At 37.4% G+C, this 22,940-nt stretch overlaps 1 protein-coding gene across 2 annotated transcripts in view; it reads left to right on the forward strand.

The window, feature by feature from the left end:
• Positions 1-22,302, forward strand: part of LOC120637839 (PDZ domain-containing protein 8) — a 28,556-nt gene extending 6,254 nt beyond the window's left edge. The window contains exons 3-15 of one of the 2 annotated variants that reach the window (XM_039909869.1): positions 4,960-5,142; positions 6,463-6,655; positions 6,741-6,951; positions 7,470-7,635; positions 8,427-8,627; positions 8,815-9,012; positions 9,397-10,037; positions 11,061-11,277; positions 12,360-12,468; positions 14,716-14,844; positions 18,830-18,953; positions 20,408-20,597; positions 22,139-22,302. In XM_039909869.1, coding sequence (XP_039765803.1) covers positions 4,960-5,142; positions 6,463-6,655; positions 6,741-6,951; positions 7,470-7,635; positions 8,427-8,627; positions 8,815-9,012; positions 9,397-10,037; positions 11,061-11,277; positions 12,360-12,468; positions 14,716-14,844; positions 18,830-18,953; positions 20,408-20,597; positions 22,139-22,288 — 2,712 coding nt within the window. In that variant the 3' untranslated portion in view covers positions 22,289-22,302. Of the gene's footprint in view, positions 1-4,959; positions 5,143-6,462; positions 6,656-6,740; positions 6,952-7,469; positions 7,636-8,426; positions 8,628-8,814; positions 9,013-9,396; positions 10,038-11,060; positions 11,278-12,359; positions 12,469-14,715; positions 14,845-15,223; positions 15,303-18,829; positions 18,954-20,407; positions 20,598-22,138 lie in introns of those variants that run through there. The other variant, XR_005659459.1, reaches the window with a different exon arrangement.
• Positions 22,303-22,940: the final 638 nt, after the last annotated feature.

The raw sequence follows: 22,940 nt of genomic DNA on the forward strand, positions 1-22,940 counted from the left end.
AAGAAATGGTTTAAGAAATTACTCCGCCAAGGGGGTGAAATTGGGGTTCGAAGTATGCATGAATGTCCTATGTTTTTGAATTTGGATGCGTAGAAATCGGCATATAGGTTATCTAGTTATATTTTATGTTATATAGTTGAACGTACTTTCCTGTGTATAATAATTAATCTAGGCCTTGGAAATCATTTAGTAAATTTTTAATAGTTTGATAATTAATTATTCCTCAAGATACTTCTGAGAGTAGCAAAATTTAGCTAAAACAGTCTACCATCATAGCAACCATGCCATCGAGTTGGACGTAATAGTCCCCAATTCGGTTTATGTCCACATAAAACGGGCATAAAAGTAGAGTAATTTATTATTTTGACGTTTAGTATTCCTTGAATTGTAAAACGTGGAACGGCGAAAGGGGTCTATGCTACTTCACCTGCATAAACTTTACAATTTACGAGCTTTACTTCAGGCTGCTTATACCCCCACTTGAAATCGGTTTAGAAATATATTTCATAAGTTAAACTATATTTTTTCGTTAGAAGGTTCTGTTTAAAGAAATCAATTTGGGAACGCTTTGTCAGACCGCTCTATAAACGGATTCTTGGACGTCAACACGGGGTTAAATATACCCAAAATGTGGCGTCCTTTGCGGCCATGTCAACGTGTGACCACCGCACACATCGCACTTCTTAGTGCTGTATAGAACACGGGCGGTCAATCAACCCAGTAAACGTTCACACGAGGTAATTGCTACAATGATACCTTGAATTTTATTTTTATATTATAAACTTTTTCTCTGCACACAACTACCTACAAGCTAAGAAAAACAACAACATTAAGTAGGATACAAAAGGCGGTCTTATTTTTCGGTTACAGCAAACTTTTTAAATATGAAAATATCAGAATAAGAATTGTGTTCTCAAAATGTAACTAATCGAAGAGGTATGCAAAAAATGACCCGTGCCAGATTCCAACTTGCATCGGTTAGTTATATAATAACGCTAAATTAATATGTTCATTCTAGCTGTGATGTTGAGGCGAGGTTTGTGCGAAGGCTTGTGTATTATTACTCTGCACTTAATGTCTAACAGTTCACGCTAACACAATCGGGGTGAGAATGTAAAAAAACTACGTACATGTTATTTTCACTTCAATCAATCTTTTATACAAAACAGTAAATTTTAATTTTATATTTACTAGTAATCGTTTACAAAGTAAACTAGATACAAAGCAACCCTTTTCTCGCTAGAACAACAATTTGTGATTGTGCAGCACAGTTACTGCTGGGCATTCGGCTTCTTGCGACCCGATTGATGTCGTCTTTCTACTTATACAGAGTCTATACAATCGTTACGTTTTAAGCTCTGCAACACCTGATTTACTTATTAAAATTAAAAAACAATTACTACTTTTAATAAATTGGTTTTTAATTTTAATAAGTAAGTTTAACGGATGTGGTCCAAATTCAACCAGTTGTCACAATAAAGTGATGAAGGAATGCGTTTAATTTAATTGGTTTTTCATTCGGTTATTGGGTTTCATATAGCACCTACCTAAGTATTTTTAAAATGCAGTCATTGCGGACTGCAGTCTCTCTGCATCGCGTGCCAGTTTAAAATCAAAAAGCCGTCAACCAAAGGTCGATTCACTCTATAGGTACTTATAGTTGTTTAGGTAGACGAGCATTTTTTTTTCAATGCCTTTCAGTGGGATTTGAATAGCTGCTTTTCAAATCTCAATTACCCACATACCTATACAAAAGGATCGTAATCGATATGCAGATTGGGTCCTTACATATGAAATTGGCGTTACTAATAATATAATTGCCATTGCTATCTATGCACTTTTGTCTTCCCATAGGTAGTTCTTTTACTAAAAAACCAATAAAATCGTTGAAGGCTCTTTGGACTGCCCCACCGGAGTTGAATTTTTTCCCTTGCCAGAGGTTATCCAAATTTCGAAAAAAATGGTAATCTGAGGGAGCAAGTCCGGGTAGTACGGTGGATGTCTTAGACATTCTAATTGAAGCTCCTCTAATTTGGTAGTCGCCTGTTGTTCAGTGTGTTGTCCTGTAGCAGCAGTGGTAGGCCACTGCTGCTACAGGACAGCACAGCAACACAATTGAGCCTCGGTTGTTTAGTAGCTAGCTTTTCCATCATGGTTTGCAATTGCTGACAATAAACTTCCGCAATCGTCTGGCCAGATTTAAGAAAGCTTTAGTGAACGACGCCTGCACTAGTCCACCACTTCCTTCCTTCTCACAAGTAATTTTATTTGAGTAAATATTCGCATAGAACTTTTTAAAGATTTAGCTGGTCCATCAGGGTTCAGCAATTGCGATTAGTGTTATCGTCGTACAGGATCCACTTTTCATCACAGGTTTCAAGGATTTTTTGAGATCAAAAATCCCTGCATTCTTTTGCCGGTTGAGTAATGCAACACAGTAGTCGACGCGCTTTTGTCGGTTTGCTGCACTTAATTCATGAGGTACCCACCTTTAAAGCTTTTTCACCTTGCCAATTTGCTTTGAAACAGTTTCATCTCTAACACAGCAGTCAGCAGCTAGCTCGGACGTGGTTTCCGCTTCCACTATTTTACCAAATACCACTTAATTATCAAATTTGTGCTCCGGTTATCCTCTGAACTTGTTCTACAGGTCGAAATTGCCAGAACGAAAACGTTGGAACCAAAAACGCACTGTTTTTCTTCTTTTACGACACGGCCGCCACACACATAATTAGTCCTTCATGCCGTTTCTACAGCACTGGTGCCATGATGGAACTCGTAAATAACGCAATATTTTGGCGCAGTTAGTAGCGACCCTGCTTTCTGAGTCCAAGGCCGTGAGCTCGATTCCCCCAAATGAAAAATATTTGTGTGATGAACATGAAAGTTTTCTAGTGTCTGGGTATTTATATCCTATTATGCCTATTATAACCATATGTGTTTATCATAGATGGCGATGTGTATTTTGTCGTATATTTTTTTTTTTCAAGTTTTCCAATTTTTAAACTGAGTGACGCAAAGAAGAAACCAAAATAGGAAAAAACATATGAATCAGGGTTTTCAAAATACATTTGAAATTGTAACTTCTAACCAAACAAGTGATATTTGAGATCAAAGTGGCCAGTCGAGAAAACGCCAGTTTGATAATGTAAGGACCTAATATTTATTTTTGCATACTAGTTGCCGCTTACTGTTCCAAATTAGAAACGCATCTATTTGTAAACGGTTGGTTCACCCATAATTAGAAATAAATATGTGAATCCTTTTTAACTCATTACCTGTTTTACCAGTCTACTAAATTACTTGTCTACTTTACCACTTTCAGAGTAAGTTTCCCCCCCTCATCAGACTTAAGCCGACGTATTCTTTCTTAATAATCACCATTACACTGTGACGTCTATCGCGGAAATTGAGCCGACGACGCGACGTCTTAATATAATATATGACGTGACATACAACGTCAACAATGACGCGCAAATGGCAGTCTGTGCCAGTCTTTGCTATTTTCAGCTTTTCAACTGATGTTGCTTAGATAATATTACCCGTAATAACAGAGCCGAAAGCGTCCGAAAAAACAGAATATTTGATATATTCTGTTTTTTTGCGTGCTTTAAAAGAAGGCGACATAATCAATTAAGTATTATGCGACACATTTTTGGCGATTTTGCTATATCTCTGTGAAAAGGTTTTTATCTTGTTACGCCAAAGAAGCTATAATTTCTAACGCGTGTACACAAGTACACAAGTTTTTTTTTAATTAAGATCTTTGAGGATCCGAAATCGCCACTGAACGACTTCAAATTACTCGCTACCAATTAATCAATACATATTGGTAGGATTTTTAATGCAACATTTTAGCTATACTTTACTAGGCAGTCTCCTTTCGGAAGTAATAATAAAACCTGTAGTTAAATATAGACATAATTAATATATATAGTGGCTGTATACAATAATTATGTCTATTAAGTATATTGAATCCCTAATCTAATTATACGTCGTATGAAACCTTTTAATTACTGAAATCCCTAATTCGGTCCCGAAAAGAGTAAAGTGGTATAAATAAGAAAACAGCGCGTTTGATGTTTTTACACGAGGTAGCTAATTAACGTAATTTCCCCGTATTTTCCGAGCGAGCGACGTAGATTTTCTTTGATAAAAATCAAAGTAAGCTTAAGTCTAAGCTCGACTTAACCTTGGGATGGAAGGATTAGGGTTGGAATTTTTTTGGTATCTAAATACAGTTTGCGCAAATAGCATAGGGTCGTAAGACTCCCAAATCTAAACTTTTGTTTTTATTACCTTTTATTATTTCATTAATCAATCGATCATTTGGTGAATAAAGCCTTTATGGCATAGACTTGGCTGCATAGACCACTTAAGGCCAGCTAGCGCGCCTGCATGTTAGACTCATGTCTACCCATTATTATCTCGTCTCTCTGTAGAAAAAAATACAAGTAACGGGTTCAGCTATGGCATGGCTAGCATGCTAGCCCTACAGGTAACCCATGAACGCAAAGAGTAAGTTTTCAAGTAAAGCAACGTGATATTTGATCTTCCATTTACAAATAGCGGCTCAGTTAACAGCCATTTTGAGTTCTGTAGCCTTAGAACAAGGTTTGCTTGCTCGCAATCGAGAGTAGTATTCGCATATCAAACTCTGTATCATCAAAGTAAAATGGACCTAAGGTCACTCGTTTCAGAGCTGCAAATCCTTAAATTCAGATTTTTGTTTAACAAACGCTCCGTCAACAGTCCGAGAAATAATAGGCAAATTTGAGCATTAAATCTATAAAATAAAATCCATCGTATTCCGATGTTCAAGTATTTGCATACTCGAAAACGACTCCTAGATTGCTAATGAAAAGGCTACTGGTAAATCATTACAGGAGCTTATTTTTTAGGAGCCGTCAATACAGTATGCAGATTTTTCCTAAAAATTAATAGCGTTTAATTTTGCAGGAAATTCTGAATGAACTGACTCGTGGTGCAGGGAGTACCCCTGAAGGCGCCCTGAACGCGATGCTGCAGTTCATATTCCAGCAGAGCACTGCTGATACGCGTTGGCTTCGGCGACGAATGGCCAACGAGCTAGCAGAACTGCTGGCGAAAACCTCCTCCGGGAAGATATTTGAATCTCTAACGGTATATTTTGTGTATATTTTTCATGATAATTTAAACAAGAACATTTTTGAAAACGTCATTTTTCTATTTTTGTGCCTTGTTTGCGTCTGTTTATTTACCTGTACTGATTTTTCTTGCTTCGTGGTGGTAACTACGCGAGATTTCGTATTATTTTGCTACGCGGTATGAGTTGATTAAGCTAAAATTAAAAACTCTCTTAGATTAAATTACTTAATAATAATAGTAATACACAAATAAATATACTATGACAGGACACACATTGCCATCTAGCTCCAAAGTAAGCGTAGCTTGTGTTATGGGTAGGTACCTACTAAGTTGACTGATGAATATTTTTATGAATATACAGAGTATTCAAATACAGTTACAGATTATATTAAGTTAAGTTTATTTTTCAAAACAACTTACTTCCTAACATACGTATTTTGAAGAGGAGCGAGTCAAGGCAAGTCCTTTGTCTCACTTCAGCATACTTTTTATAAATATAAACAAAATTTAGATGGTTTTTAAAATAATACATTATTAACATTCCTCTCAAGTTTAAAGTAAATGACATCATAACCTTGCCATATAGGTACGTTGAAAACTTAAGGAAATCCCAAGTTTCGTGCGGAATTTAAATTAATGCAGTTTTGTTTTAATTGAATAGCCTTTTTGAAATAAAGTTTTTAAAGACGAAAAATTACTTATAATACAAAATATTACAAAGCTTCTACTAATTTGTCAAAATTATATAATTAAAAATATATAACTATAAGAAATCTCAGGTTTACCTAATGGATGCAGAATATAAACCGTGGGCGTGACCTACCTAATCGTTTACTTCGTAGATAATGTATATAAGTCTATTTGTTCCATAAAGTTATAGTGTAGCGTGTGGTGGAAAAAAACAGTGGCTTTGGACGTGGTTAGATACCCTGCTGACGAAGTAGCTGAGCGATTTAGCGTTCCGATACGATATCGCGTACAAACCTATTAAGGTTTAACATAATTGCCATACTTTCTAATAGGCTAGCCCGCTACCATTTTCATAATCACTTACGCTTTAGATTTGCATGTACGTTAGAATTTTAACATCATCCCTGGTGAAACTGGCTATAATTTTATTTTCTTGATTCAATATGTCGGTTATATCGCGCCATATCCTAATGTGAAAACTCAGTGTGTTCGACAGTAGTGTTTTTTGGCTACGTCCTTAAATAGATGTACTATAAACATCAGGATATTGAAAATCTGGGATAATAATTAATATTAAGAGCATCTTGCTCAAATAAGTTATAGATACTTTTGTACGACATAAAAATTTCATTTTTATCTCAACAGCTCCGTTCGCTAGAAGTAGGCACAGAGTTTCCAAGCATCACCAATCTCCGTCTGGTCAATGGAGAGTTAGAAGATGATGGAGCAAGATTGCGCTCACTAGACTTGAAGTTCGATCTCCAGTACGATGGGAGCTTCAGAATCGAAGTGGATGCCATTATGTTGTTAGGGAAAATTGCCAACATTTCGATTACTGGTAATCACATTTTACGTTAATAATTACAGAGTAAATTCATATAGATAGTTCTCCCCCTGCCTATATTTTATCTTTCTATTTTCAGTGGAAAGCATAAGCGGTAACGTTCGAGTTATGTTTCGACGTACGCCCTACACGCATTGGGCGATAGCATTCGAAGCTCCTCCACGCTTAGAACTTCGGGTGCGAGGTCGCTTTCAAGGAAGGCAGCTCAAACCGCGACTGGCAGCTCTTGTAGCCGCTCATATCAGACGAGCCGTGGCTCAGAGGCATACACTTCCCAACTACAAGATTAGGTGACATATTTTCCATATTATTTGGCTTATCCCATTTTATCTCTGTCCTTCTCATAAAGAGTTTTCGATATTCAATTGAAACAAATTGATTGGGCAGGTTGCAAGGTTTTAAATATAACATAGGCAATGAATTTATTGTCCGCATCCAGTGAAGGATAACAATTGGGGTGATTTAATAAGAGCGAGTAAACGCTCGATAATTAAATGGCTTCATTTGAAATGGGACCGTATAAAAAGCTAGTTAAAACTCTTTTTATTTTTACACGACTGCCCAAAAGAGGTGTGTAATATTTAGGGTTCCCGTTATGTAAGTATGTATGTGAGTTTTTATTTTACACCATTACTTCTGAATGCTCGAACAGATTCAAAAGTATGAGGTATCGTTAAAATCCTCACATAATACTGAAAGTAATGGCTATAAATTTTGTGAAATAAATCCATCCATCACGTGCAAATAGCCCTAACTTATCTTACGGTTTATATTCTTATTCATAAAACGCTATATTATTTTCTTTCAGATATAAACCATTCTTCCCAAAGTCAGAGCCAGGCAGTACAGAAGGTGAAGATGGTCCCACGCCTCACGGTCGACTTACAGTGCGATTAGTCGAAGTTACTCGACTGCACTGGGCAGGGACCAATGGGACTGTACGTGCTGCCTTAGCCGTGGACTCACATGGATGGGTACTGCTTACACTTATTCTTTTAAGACTTACATCTCTTATTTTTAGCATGTTAACATTGGCACATTCAAAATATCTATAATATAAACTATATATAGGGGTAGGTGAACAGTACTATTTATTGACTGGTCTTAAAATAGTAATAAGATAGAGATCCTTTTCAAGAAGATAGAGTTCAGAAAGGACAGCTCCAGTTTCTGACCTGCCATTTTAGTTTAGAGATTTGAGCAAGTAGGTACAGAAAAATCGGCACCGTTATCTATACATTAGCTGTTCTCATAAACTCCACAAAAATCAATGAACGACGTCAGACACTACATCCCGCTATTTTCACAAAAGAGCGCAAATTATACGACTTTAAAAGATGAATGGTTGGATCTCGGTCCACCAGCACTGAGGAATATCTTTCGATTGGTGTCCTATACCCCATGACCATATTACCTTACGTACGAACCAATCGTCATTATAAATAAAATAAATAAAGATTTATGAGAAATTATTTTGAAAACTCAATCAACGAGATCAGGGAAACTGCTTGTTGAGTGAACGAATAGAAACAATTTCAAAGTAATTGAAAATCCATGCCCCAAGCTATAATTATGCATCCATATGCCATGCCCGAAATATTTTTCGTACTTTACCCTGTCGATTAAGTCAGCTCTTCTAACTTGTTAAATCTGAGGATTTTGTATAACATAAGTGAATGTCGGGCATTTTTATGTAACTCAATAAATTGTGATAGATTGCATCATACAGATTTATTGAACAATCAAATCATACTGTCTCTTATAGGTATCACTCCGCCGCGGCATCTTAGTTCTTGACGTGGTTCTACCAGCAGTAACTGGGCCATTAGGTCTAGTGTGCTGCCAAGGTGTCGGAGTGGTGTTGGTGGACACAGTGGTGCCGATGTCGCCGGCATACAGGGCCGATCTGCGTCGCGATGATGTAGTGCTGGCCATCGATAATAAACCAGTCATTAATGTTGCTCAAGTAAGTCGTCCTCGATTTATTATGCTGTTATAATGCAACAGTCTTCGCTCATGTTAGCCGCGGTAATGATCGAATCTAACAAACCGTTTATGTATCTATCTATTTATAAAAAAAATGAAAGGCCGTGCCGTGCCTGTTCGCAGAAACTTGCAATTGTTTGCATTTAACTTTCGACGACTTTTAACAGGTTGGAAAACTGTTACGCAGCGTAGAACGTCGTGCAGTCACAGTGCGGGTGAGGAGAGGTGGTTCAGGAGGGTCCACAAGAAGAGAGGACGAACCAAAAAGACTGCGCACTAATTTCTCATTCCGACGCGTTTCAGAGGTTATGGAAGGCGTCCGAATTCAAGGCATCCGCGCTGCGGCCTCTAAAAACAACTTAACTGTAAGACTACCTCTATTTTGTAACTTACTCTAGTCTTTTAAGGCTTAAAAACTCGAGTAACATATGACTAGTACCTAGTACTCAAGTCTTTAAGACTTTAAACTTGTTAGGAGAATATAAACCATAAATAACTTTTCAAGACCGGTATAATATGAATAACATTATCTTCTTCTTCTAAATGGTAATTAGGTCACTAATTTAGTCTTTAGAATTTTTAAGTCTTTAACTTTAACAAGTTAAGTTCTAGCACACGTGCTTTAACCAGAACCTATTGAAGATACTATCAGAATATTAATGGTAATATTGTTACTGAGTCCTTATTTGCCAGTATCTGACATGCTGTGCAAAGTATCACAGTAATTGTAAGTAAATCTTTAATTTAAGGAAACAGATTCACCATCGAAGTCTACGGATCAATCTGAACCTGACACTCCGGTAAAACAAAAAACAGAGCCACAAACTATAAGGCCAGTTCCCAAAGGTACGGATCCCGTTGGACCGGCAAATTTTGGCCTCCGTAAACGCAGATGCTCCGTAGAAAACAAATCCTCGGATAGTTCCGCAGGAAGCACGCCTCCGGCTTCAGGCGCGAGTACCCCTTTGCGACAAGCCGTGGCCACAAACAAGACAGTCAAACATCCAGATATACCGATAATTAGAACTGATTCATCCGAATGCAAGGTATCCGAAAAGGCAGAAAACGTTTTGGAAGAGGAAGAAATGTTTGAAACTGGCGGACCCAGGCAGAGCGAGCACGTAGAAATATGCCAAATGTTTTGGACAAAATGTGTGCCGATCAGGCCGATAATACCATTTGACGAGGAAACCGAATTTAAATTGAACGAGAATCATAAATATCTGAATTTGAATGTGTGGTCTACGGTGCCGGGAGAGAAAGATGAAGTTTTATTAGGTTATTTGAATATACCGCTAGCAGCGTTGCTAAGTGAGTGCCAAGATTCCACCGTTCCTCATCACATGAAACGTTACCAGTTTCTGCCGCCAGACGTAGATATCAAGTTTAGGTAAGATTTAAATGGAGAAAAATTTAAAGTTCTTTTAATTTACGTATCACGTAGATAGATACTTGAAAGCCTAAACATTGTGTTTGTTTGTTTTTCTACTATGACATTATTATACTCAAGTGCTTTTTTGTGAGGAAATTTTGAAAGTTATGTCCAACTCACCACTGAATACGCACGGTAAAGGTAGAATTCGATGATTCAACCACACTTATTATAAAATACAGATTGCGCTATATATCCCTTCCGATGCGTCAGACCATGCCTGACCTGCCTATATGTATTGGTCGACTTTCACCACATGTAATAGCTAAATAGCGTCAACGGAATTCGTCGTTATAATAAAGACAACATAATAAAGAGATTAGTTCTGACCTCCATGAATATCTCCTATCCTTTGAGTAGTTCTTTGCGCAGTTTTCTGTTAGGTTAGTCCTTTTTTAAGTAATAATTGTAGGGCCAAGCTGATGCCCCATCTGATGGTAAGTGGAAAACAATCTTCTATAAACAGAGCATCACTTCGCAGTTTCAACACTGAGTAGGTCTTAGATCATTATCATCATCACATCAACCCATTACCGGCCCACTATAAAAAGGGGTTAAGACCGTAGTCCACCACGCTGGCCCAATGATTGACTGACTCCAAATGGATTGGTTGACTCCACACACCTTTGAGAACATTCTGTAAAACTCTCAGCCATGTAGCCTAACGATGTTTTCCTTCACCGTTGAAACAAGAGATATTTGAAACGCACATAACTCAAATAAGTTAGAGGTGCGTGTTGGGATTCGAACTCGGCCCTCGAAGGTGAAGTCGATCGCCTACCCAATGCTATATCGCCGCTCTTGGGCCTCATATAATTACACCTGCAACCACCTCCTTCAGACCGAAACACAGCAGTGCTACTTGGCAGCAGAAATAAGCAGGGCGATTGGCGTTAATAGATTTCCGGACGAGCTTTTACACAAAAAGCTCAACTTCCACTAGATATACATACAAACAACAATACAGTTGATATATTTCAGCAAAACACACAAACTGGCATCCCATGCCGGTTTCGAACCGTGCCTTTGTTTCGGTGATGCGCTGGTTTGGTGGGAATGGGAAGACGCCGGGAATGCACGACTACCGCGGCCAGCGCCGAAAAACAACCAACCTAAAACCCAGCCAGCTAGAACTGTGCATGACTTTGTACGGACGCACTTCCACAGATCCACGCAGTGCGATTTTTGCAATAAAAAGGTCAGTTCTGCATGACGTTTTGACTACATTCCTGGCGCAACGGTGAGCTCTGTCAATTTACGTAGGAGGTTCCGGGGCTTGATTCTCAGCAGAGGCAATTTGAGAATTTGTATTTTCTGAATTTTTTCTGGTCTGGTCTTGTGGGGGGCTTTGGCCGTATCTTGTAACCACCCTACCTACAAACGGACCGCCCGAGAGTTTTCTCATTTTTAGACTCAATGAAGAGTGTTCACAATTATAAAATAATGAGTTGTGTACCTTTTTAGTAAGGAGATTAGTAATCAATACAATACTATGACGTTACATAAGGTAATGTTGAATGAACTACTACTAACTAACTATCTGTAAAAACTACTTTAGATTTGCAAGCCTTATAGTGACATCCTTACCATCATCTTATCACATCCCACTACTGGGCGCAAGCCTCCCTACTCAAGGAAAGAACATAGCACCAACACGCGTTATTATGTAGATAATAACTGGTCGTTATTCCCAGTCATCTACATAATAACGCGTAACGTAACGCTTAACGTCTTCTCCTAGACGGTGTTGGACAACTCCGATTTCTTCACTTCGGGCTGGCACTGAGAATTTCTCAACAGAAAACAAAATACCTAACAATTGTTGGCCCTAACTGGTAATCGAACTCAGGTAGTCGAACATGCCAACACTAGAAAGCAAAGGTTATTACCAAAAAAGTACTAACTTACATGACTCGTTTCTGGTTTTACCAACTACACTTTTTCATAAAGTGATGGAATTAATTATGTCCGATAGCGATGTTTTTCCTTAAAGTCTTCGTTGTTTATATCGTAACACCAATTACCTTAAGTAAGTAACGGTAATTTTTCTGTTGCACACAACCCTCAAAACATAACAAATTGATAGATCTAAAAATAGTGCCATCTTTTTCATTTTAAGAAATGAAAGAACAACTGCACTAGTTTTAGACTTGCAAGTTTACATTAGAGATTTGTTTACAACGGAATTTTCCCTAATATATAACTTATCATTTACAGATCTTCACACAGTCTGTTAAACTTCTCCTCGTTGAATAATAAAAAATAATTGTGTTGCCCTAGATTTGGTTAAAAGACGCAATGCAGTGCCGCAACTGTGGTCTATGTTGTCACAAGAAATGCGTTACGAAGTGCCAGGAGACTTCGCCTTGCGTCCCTAGACAAGATCGAGGTAAATATATATTTTTTTCTTTCCAGGATAAGTTATGGTTTACCTGCAGTCTCTTTAAGTTATCGGTTACCTCGCAATCTCCTAAGTTATTGTATACTGCACGGCAAATAAAGGGATTAAGCCGATGAGTAAATTTTAGCCCTTGTGGATTGAATCGAGGGATAAAATGGTTGTCTCCTGCAAATGCTAGCCGTCCTATACGACTGACCTTCCTCAGCGTCACAATGAAGGCGTACTAATCGGTTAGACATGTCATGCCATGTCTAAGCATGCTTAATTACTTGTCAGTCCGGTATCTTCGATAGCGATATAGGGTGGTAACTAGGCATCGTCGAAAGTTTTTATCAGACCAAACTGAATAGCAAATATTCACTCCAGAGACTATCAATCAAATGTCAGCCTTTTTAAATGTCTGGCACATTTTATGTTTGGGTTTTACGCCTACTTTCGTGTATTTTAAATGTGCTATAAATAGACACACAAAGGAGCTTTCTTATAAAGACTCCCGAGAAAAGATTGATTGCTTTGGATGTTAACGCTCACGCTTTTTAACGGCTTTTAAAGCTTATCTAATTACATGTTCGGGATAACTATATTTTGAGACGTCCAAGAACACCTAGGTACTTATTTTGGGTAACAGAAAGCTAAAAAATAACCATTAGGTCTCTAATAATTAAATAAAAGTTACCAATTTTGTATTGCTCACTGTGATTAATTTGAATTTCATTATTGGAATAATGCCAAAATAGTAAGTAACAAGGCATAATTAAAATGTGCGGCCATGCATATGTAGTATATAGCATCCCTGAAACAGTAGGTATTTTACTTCTAAGATGTTTTTGAGTACATCCACCACATAAATACCTAACAAATACATAAAATTTAAATATAATTATTATCTGGTGCGGTATATTAGTATCTAGGCTTCCTGATCCGACCGAGTTCTTTCCCGGGCACGCACCTCTAACTTTTCAGAGTTATGTACGTTTTTAACTTATGCAATTAAATATCACTTGCTTTAACGCTGAAGGAAAGGTAAAAATATCGTGAGGAAACCTGCACGCCTGAGACTTCTCCATAATGTTTTGAAATACGTGTGAAATCCACCAATACGCCCTGGTGGAGATGCCTATAGCCTTAACCCTTCTCATTGTTAGAAAAGACTCGTGCCCTGTAGTGGGCCGTTAATGGGTTTACGATGATGATGATGATGATGATTATCTTGATGAAGTCAGTAAAATGGCGCACAGATGACGATAGATAGATAGTCCGGTAGAGATTATTTAATAAATTCACGACAAGTGACAACGTGCAACGCTATAATTTCGCCTTAGCATCCTGCAGTTAATCGTTCAGAAGTTGTTTTTAAAAAAAAACTTTGAGGATCGGTCATTGACCACATTTAAGAAATGCGTGTCTTTCATCTCGTTTGCGACTTGGCGTAATGTCAACAAATATATTTAAAAACAAGGCCAAATCGACAAAATCCTTTTGGTGAAGAAAACATTTATATAAATAAAGGAATACGGCTTTGTTTAATGGGATATGAATGTCAAGATTTTTGATGATTATTTTGTTATTCAAAATTTAGTACTTTGAACATGCTGCTTAAATTAATACCCAAAATATAACAATAATTTTATGAAATAAATTAATCTTAAGATAATGAGCCTATTTAAAATAAATAACCAAGTTACTGCGAGTTCATAAATTTGATAGGTAATGTTGGTTCTGCAAGTTTTCTAGAATTAAATAACATTTAGGAGATCTTAGAAAGCCAATACAAGCTATTGTATTAAATGCCTGTTACTCTGAACGCGAGTAAATTTATTTTCTGCTAGTCTCCAAAAACATTCACCAAATTAAACTTACCTGTTAACTTTGAAAAGTTCAAGCACATACCACACTGTGTCGGGACGGACCTTGGATAGAACCTTTTATATAGCTTGCACACTTCAAATAGTACTCTTCAAAAGCTGCACAAAGGTGTTCGCCCTGCGGCTACGTGCGACTCACTCGATGTTATGTGTCTAGTTCGAAAAGAGGGTCTTTTGGTATTTAGCCTTTTAAACACATTTAAACTCCAATGCCCTCAGAACCATCCTGTACAGCCCTTTGCAATTTTCTCTTGGCAATCCGTTTAGCTAAGTGACGTGTCCCTGACCCTTTCTTTCGTAAGTATGGCATCTCATGTGATCAAGAGCATAGTTTACGAAAGTCATGGTAAAGATACTAATTGATTTACAGATTCGTCATCAGGAGTGGGATGCCCTCCTCCAGAGCTTACCATGACTGAACCGGACAGTGCCGGAGACCCTGACTCGGATGATGACGAAAAATCAGAAAGAAAGGACTCCTTGGATGTCCAAGAAGAAGGTAATATATGTAATTGTTCATAACAATATATTAATATAATATGTATATATAATTAGAGCTATTTAGTTGCTGCAGAATAGTGTACATACATTACAGCCGAAGGACATTTTAACAAACTTAATTCTGCAATCTGCAAGGTCTGCAAAATACTTTAAGTAATGAAATTCGGTTTGTAATATTTGATAAAAAAATACTCAGAACTTCTAAAACTCGTATTTACTTAGCTTATATGGATTATCCTGATTTAAAATCAGCAGATTTTGAAAATGATAATCATTTTATCTTAAATTATTTTTATTTATTAAAAACATTTGGGCATTGCGGTTGTAATGTACCTAACATATCTTAGATGTAATGGATTTCGTTTTTCTTTACGCAGACGAGCTACTTGAATGCTGACGAAACCGTTATTAACACACCCGGACTCTTCTGACACGTACCAACACAAATAAACACAGGTTTTTCTCAATCTCAGTGTTTTGCCCCAGATCTTGTGGATTCGCGGGTGATTCTGCGAATCATTTGTTTGGTTGGATGTTTATTGCCTTTAAACCGAATTAGTTAACTCCTTAGTCATCATGCTAGTCGGACGCTTGATTTCCCTTTTAGAAATATGTTTTCCATTACTGCCGTTCCTTTTAGAAACATAGTGTTTTCATTGTTTGGTAAAATAAATCTTATTTTACTATATCGTGTACGATTGCCAAACATATTATGATTGAAGCAAAATAGCCAAGTTTGTAAAAAATTAAAATTATTTAATGACCTTTAAACTGCAACTAAGCGTTAGTCTGGATAAAAATAGTATCATATTGAAATTAACATTACGGCTTTGATAGTGTGTGACATAAGAGAGCAAGTTCAAAATAAGTACCCTAAGTACTAATTACTACACTTGTTGTCGAATCCGCCATATTTTCCCATACTACGAGTATTCAAAAATATCAATATTCAATATTCAAAAATCGAGCTTTCAAAAATACTTCTTAGTGATTCATTGCTGGCCTATGTGATAATTGGCATACGCTGTCAAAAATTTATTTTTTTGTCCAGGATGTGGTCTGAGTTTTTTTATAGTACTAATTGACAAATAGATGGACCAAACAGAAGGCCTACCTTAACCTTACGTAACTTTGTGTAGAGGAAAATCATTGCCTATAAACAGAGTAAAACTTACTTAGCAGAGCATGCAAGGAACACGCCCCCCAAATTTTGTTTTATACAAACGCAAATTATAGAAAGGTAGGAATATCTACCAATATATAGACATTCAAGAAAAAAAAAAGGAGATTGCGATAATAAAGTTTGGCTCTTAATGAGTCTATTTAGAAACCAATACCTATAGTATAAGATGTTATGTTTTTACGTATTGAAACACAAACGTCAGAGTAAAAGTGCCCTATTTTTCCTTGTATTTAAGCATTGAATTAAGAACATACAGAATCCCCATTCAGCCATTATTGTATGCAGTGCATTGTTACCAAAAACAGTGAAAACGCCCTGCGAACGTTCCACTTTACACCCGCGGAATGTTGCTAGCTGACAATTTTTCTTCCATTTTCCCATTTTACGGTGAACGCTTAGAAAATTAGAGGTAAAATAATTACGGTCCACTGCTAAATGGTATGAGGTGACTAACCGTTTGTTCGAGACACCATTCTAAAGTGGAGTGGTTTTTGATGCTTCAATATTAGTCGTGTACACGGTTTCTGGGTGTTCCTAATTCTATGTATTTAAATCGATCTTGCCGTACTGCTCATTTTTATACTACAAACTTTCCGCTAGGGGCGCTAGCTATGAAAGATTTGATGAATTTATGTTTTAAAACGAGGTGAATTGAGTTTATTTTCCTCCGACGTTAGAGTGTTGCAATACGCGGAAACTACTCTACTATTAGGCACAACCGTATAAATAAAATAAGCGTATAGAACGCTTATCGGAACACAGCAAAACTATGAAGGGCGTTTATTATATTTATAGAACTTCCACGTGCTTAATATAAGTAATAGATTTAGATTTAGACTTCATATTGCTATTAGGAAATTGCTTATTATAAACATCGAAACACTGGCTGTATACAGTACGTAGTTGCCTGATTTATCGAGCGCATCCAATTAAGACCCCGCTAGCCTTCCTAGAAACTCATATTCGTTTTGCCCAATATACATGTGGTTATGCAACCCCAAAAGCCCGTAAGTTATTAGCAAACTAAGAAATAACAATTATATTAAAAAGTGAGGCCTGCTTAATTTAATTTTCAAGGATAATGAGTCACATTTCGTAATTGAAAGACAATGCAATGTAGCTCTTGTATGTTATCTTGCGATCTCGTTGAGGTTGCCGTCAGCTGATGCTAAGTACCTGTTGCCAATGAAAACTGAGCATTATTTCTGTCAGTATAGAACTCATTTTGCGCTGATTTACCTGATACTATTTCATTACATTGAAGAATGACTTTACATAAACATAGCAATTTCTAACACATTATGGAATACCAATTAAACACTTTATATGCATTCGAAATGTGAGTAATCTAACTAGTACCTACCGCCAGTGGCGTGCAAGCCATACATGCACAAAAGCACTGCATACCATGAAATTTTCGCAATACATAATAATTTTTTGAAGATCTTCCCGACGTATCGGCGAACGTTGTGATTTTAAGTTAGAGCTCCCGGGTTCGATTCCTGTTAATCCAATTCCAATTTGGGAATTTATGCTTTTGAATTTTCTCCAGTTTGGTCTGGTTGGAGGCTTCGGCCGTGGCTAGTTACTTTACCGACAAAGACGTGCCGCTAAGCGATTTAGCATTCCGGTACGATGTCGCGAAGGAACACACCATAGAATAACTGCCATACTCCGTAACAGCTACCATCTTAGACTGCATCATCACTTACTCCCAGGTGAAAGTAATGAAATAAAAAATAATAAAAAAGATTTGTTTTTATAAACTAAATTAATCGGCTATGATAAAGTTAAGTGGTCAGCTGGATACATTTGTAATTATAATATACTTTCGCTACATTATTTGATAATTGCTTGTTACTACAATAAAGTATTTTTGTTGAGGAAATAAAATCTTACAATTTAAAATAATGATACGTCATTCTAACGAAGAATTATATTATAACATAAATAAGTACTTACTTTTCATTGATGCCAAATTCCTAACTCCGATTAGGAAGACAATATCTTCGTACACGATGAACAATTAGACACCGACGTAGTTCCAGGAATACGTTCCTTATACACAAATGATTGGGATACTTATTCTTATAAATGTCTCTAAAGTATTTTCTTCCTTAGCTTTGTAATAGCAAGAAATAATTTCTACAACATTTTGAAGTCGGTGTCTTTGCGATAGATATCAAATCGCTATAGGTGTCCATATAATATTTGAAGAGTTCCCTCAATTTTTCCAGGATCCCTTCAACAGATCTTGATCTGATAAAGATGTGACCGAATGGGAAGTATACGGTATACTTCCCATCAAACAAAAAATAATTTTTCAAATCGATTTATAAATGACAGAGTTCTGAGCTAACAAACGTAAAAAAAACGAAACAACCGAATTGAGAACCTCCTTTTTTGTAAGTCGGTTAAAAAGTAAACAAATGACAACAAAACAAGCAAGAATAACAAATCGTACACCATAGGAATTATAACACCGTATTTTGACCTGTAGGGCTAGCATGCGTGCCACAAAATAATTATCTGTGCCCGGTACTCGTATTTTTCGATAGAGTTAGGCGAGTTAGGGTAAACATATACTCGTATTTCTGCGTGGCGCGCATACTAGCGTTATTGATTTGGTTATCGAACGCGAGAATCGCTATAGGTATTTTCCAACACTCTTTTAGAGTGGTTTTCGCGTAGTTAGCTGATTCAACACTCGCTCATGTCTAGGATAGCTTATCGCTGTATTTCCAAGAGTATGTTATATTCAGCCAATCAGCAAGATACCTGTTTTCTTTTCCACAACAAGGCGGTGGAGCGATGAGTGCGCTGGTGGCAGGGTTGCGACGCGCTGGTTCTGCGCATTCCTTATGTGCACCGAAGAGCAACGCCTCTTCGCGGTCTTTGCCACCCTCGCCCAGCCACACTCCCAGGTATAGTATAAAACAGCGTATCTCTTCATGTACCCGGGAGATTATAAAGATTGAAGAAATTATACATTACAACGTACAGATTCTCCTGCTGTTCGCAGATTACAGCACATTAAGATTAATGTTCATTGTGTAAGAAACGCCATACGTGAAGTTTACGTGAAATATATACTGTAAGCACCTTTCTGTGATTAAAACTATACAAATATATCCAATCACAACAACCAGAATCAGAAGACTTTCTTATCTACTGAAATACCAACCATTAGAAAAATGCATACGGTTTATATTATTATGTATTTGTCAGACAATAAAGATCCAATAATAAAATTAAATTAAAAAGCTAACTGCGTTACATATGACCTTCAGCCACGTAATTGTTCGATGGGTACCAGATTCTGATTTGCGTGAATTCGTAAGGTCTAAGATCAATCGCTTATACGCACGCGGGCAAATCCACATGACAGGAAAAGGGCTCTAAGGGCTAGCGCACTTGTTAGAGGCGAAGTTCAATACGATGTGACCGCAGTGACGTATATGCGCGCCATATGAGATTAGGTAATTACTAATGACTTACGTCTTGGCCATGAATGCAGACGCGATGTGGGCGGATCATTAGGTAAAACAACGGGACAACTTATTCTTTACGAAATAAAGAAAGTTTATTTTGTGCTCTCAAAATATGTCTGATGTTTTTTTCTGATTGAACTACTGCGACGTTATATGGATGATAACTATTAATAGTGCAAAGCTTGGAAATCACTTTGCAAACACCACGCGTGGCACGAAACCTAATAATTATAGACCCGCTCTAGGATTTCGCGATCGAGACATGCACAACACTGGATGCAGTTATAGTGAATCAGCTGTTGCCCGCGACTTCGTACGCGGTTTTTCGTATTCCATGGTTCCTGCGAGAACCGTACATTTTCGCGGGATAAAAAGCAGCCTGCATGTGTTAATCCTGGGTAAAATCTATCTCCATTCCAAAATTCAGTTAAATTGCTTTAATATTTTTTGCGTGAAAGAGTAACAAACATCCATCCATCCATCCATACAAATTTATAATATTAGTAGGATATTTAACATATTTATTGAAAATGAAATAAAAGTCACACGGCAGGCTGCACATATTAATTATTACTAGCGCATGTTGGCTTCTCACACGAGCACCTATAATCTCCGTCCTTGTCTATACAGTCGCCTGTGAGAATGCTGTAGCTCCCAAACTAAAGTTATAACCTTTTCGTCTCAATTAATGTCACAGCTAGACTTAGGTGGCGTATAGAGATTTTCACCTCTGCCTTACCCTTATTATCCTTCCTGCTCACTATATTGTCATCATGATATCGTCTATACTCCTTGTCTCTCAACGCTACGATTTCCGGCCGTCACCTTTAGCCTTGCAGTTACTTGAGCTATAACTTGTTTATATTCATCCTTTATAATTTCTTTAGGAAACAGTCACTAGAATCAGGAAATCCATTCAGCGGATGCGGCATGACATGGCTAGCCCGTGCAGGAGTAGGGGCGATGTTGCAGCCAGCCTTACGCAGCGCTCTACCACCAGACGCTCTCTTAGCTGCAGCGAGAGACTCAGCTCCAGATCTTGCGGCCAAACTCACCCCTACACAGATACACGAAATGGTAAGAGAGATTGTCAAAATGTCTCATCCGTTGTGGTGTGAAGTATGCTGAGATAAATTTTATGATGATCGAAATTTATTCTTATGCTTATAAAATAATAGATACAACTTCTTATCGACCTTGGTAGTCCCATACCGCATAAGTGTTTAAATACCGCATAAATGATAATTTTACAGTAGAGTAAGAAAAATGAAGGTTTTTTAGATCAGCTTATTTTTAACATAAGTTTTAAGATTAGTTTAAGTTTAATTTCTCAAAAGCGTCGCCAAGTTTTCAAACGGGTCTTTAACATCTTGAGTACCGAATTATTTAATAGCATTAGTTACTAATGCTATTAAATAATTGGTTTGGGACTATCAACGACTTCTTGGATTCAACTTAAGAATTGAAATATCTAAATGCAATTTCGCTAATAGAAATATAATAGCATTAAAGATATCAAATTAAGAAACCACATCAAGTAACTTTTTGCTCACAATACCAGCTAGCAATAAATACTATGATTAGTGTATACAGCTATGTTTAGTCATAGATATGCCTATATGCCATGTCTAATCAAGAGCACTTTTTGAACGGCAACATTTGTTTTGCTTTTGCCGTAAACGAAATCAAACAAAACAATCAGACCTAATTTTCGAATTCTTCGTTATTTTCTTATAGAACTAAAAAGTACTTGTTTTAGTTGTCCCGCGTTCGCATTCTGTGTACGAGATTAGAACGCCTGCTCACTGCAGCTGTATGAACATGTATATATGAAATAGTAAGAGAACGCGGAACACGTGTACGCATGGACCCACCTTTTGTTCTCGTATTTTATTGCTAACCGACTTCCTTCAAAAAGGAAGAGTTCTCAATTAAACGGATTTACAAAAATATTTTTATTTCGATAGAGGTTTATTCTGATATTGTCCCATTTAAATTTTATATGGATCTCATAAATAGTTTCGGAGACAGACAACTGATCTCTTGAAAAATGCCAGAAAATCAATTGCGATTGCTGCTATTGCATAAAAATGCATTGTTTACACAATCACACAACATAACATAACGGCTGTACTTTCGAAAGGGCTGCGTAACCTATGCGTGGTCAGTTTACCAGGGTACACCCACATTTTCTTTTAAAGTTGGTAGAAGTTGCAAATTTTTTCGCGATTAAAAGCTAGTTGATGCATACAGTATTCAAGGTTGATTAATATAAAAATGTATTCGCTGTTTAGATGATATCAAATTTGTTATCAAATTTGTTTTTTTTTTGTAAAAAAAATTTGTTGTTTAGCCTGTTTAACTTTTGTACCATACCAAAATTAGTAGCCTCTACCAGCCTTAGATGTAATCATCATAATCATCACTTCAACCGACTGACGTCTAATGCCAATAGGCCAATGTTTCCAATAGCTTCCAGCGATTAGCTTGATGTCGTCTGTGTACCTCGTTGAAGGCCGACCAACGCTGCGTTTACCCCTTGGGACCCCATCTGCTGTTGCCAGGTCCACTCGTCGAGGGGTCTAGATCTAGTAACATGGTATTATCTTTTATCCCAGCTTCAAGCGGTCCGCGAAGAGTTGTCAGCTTTGGATGCAAGCGGTGAGGACGGTGGGGAAGGCCGCGCCTGCGCTCTCACTGCACTGATGCTTCACTGTTGCGCGGCCGCGCAACTTGCACAGCAGCGTGCTGCCGACGGCAACACTTGATATTATTAAACCACTATTCGTTGTACATAATTTGAGTTTTAATACGTCCTTTTCCAGGTGAAGTCATCCTCATCATTATCAACCCATCACCGTCCCACTACAAGGCACGGGTCTCCCGCAGAATGAGAAGGGTTTAGGCCGTAGTCCACCACGCTAACCAAGTGCGAATTGGAATACTTAACATTGAGAACATTACGGAGGCATGCGGGTTTCCTCACGATTCATTCCTTAACCGTTAAAACATGTTATATTAAATTTCTTAAATTAAAACGCAAATAACTCCGACAAGTTATAGCTACATGCTGGGAATCGAACTCGGTCCCCACGAAAGTGAAACCGAAGACTGACCCCTATATTTTTGAATTTATCCTATTCATCTTACGTTTTCAAAGTCACTACCCATATCTACGGTGAATAGGGCTGTTACCTATAGTCATTTCTTAGAAACTGTTCAACATTCTGGATACCTTTAATAAGAGCCTGTATTCTCTATTTAGTCAGGCTCAAGTAGATATTCATGTCGTAGGTAAAATAGAAATGAAATGGAATTGTTTATTCCATCAGTGCTCATGCTGCGTAGTCTACAAACATGGCGGAAATGAGCTATAAATGTTTCCATTAACGTGCACGTGGTATTTGCTAAACTTGTGCG

Source organism: Pararge aegeria, chromosome 4 (genome assembly GCF_905163445.1).
Source record: "Pararge aegeria chromosome 4, ilParAegt1.1, whole genome shotgun sequence".
Lineage (NCBI taxonomy): Eukaryota > Metazoa > Arthropoda > Insecta > Lepidoptera > Nymphalidae > Pararge > Pararge aegeria.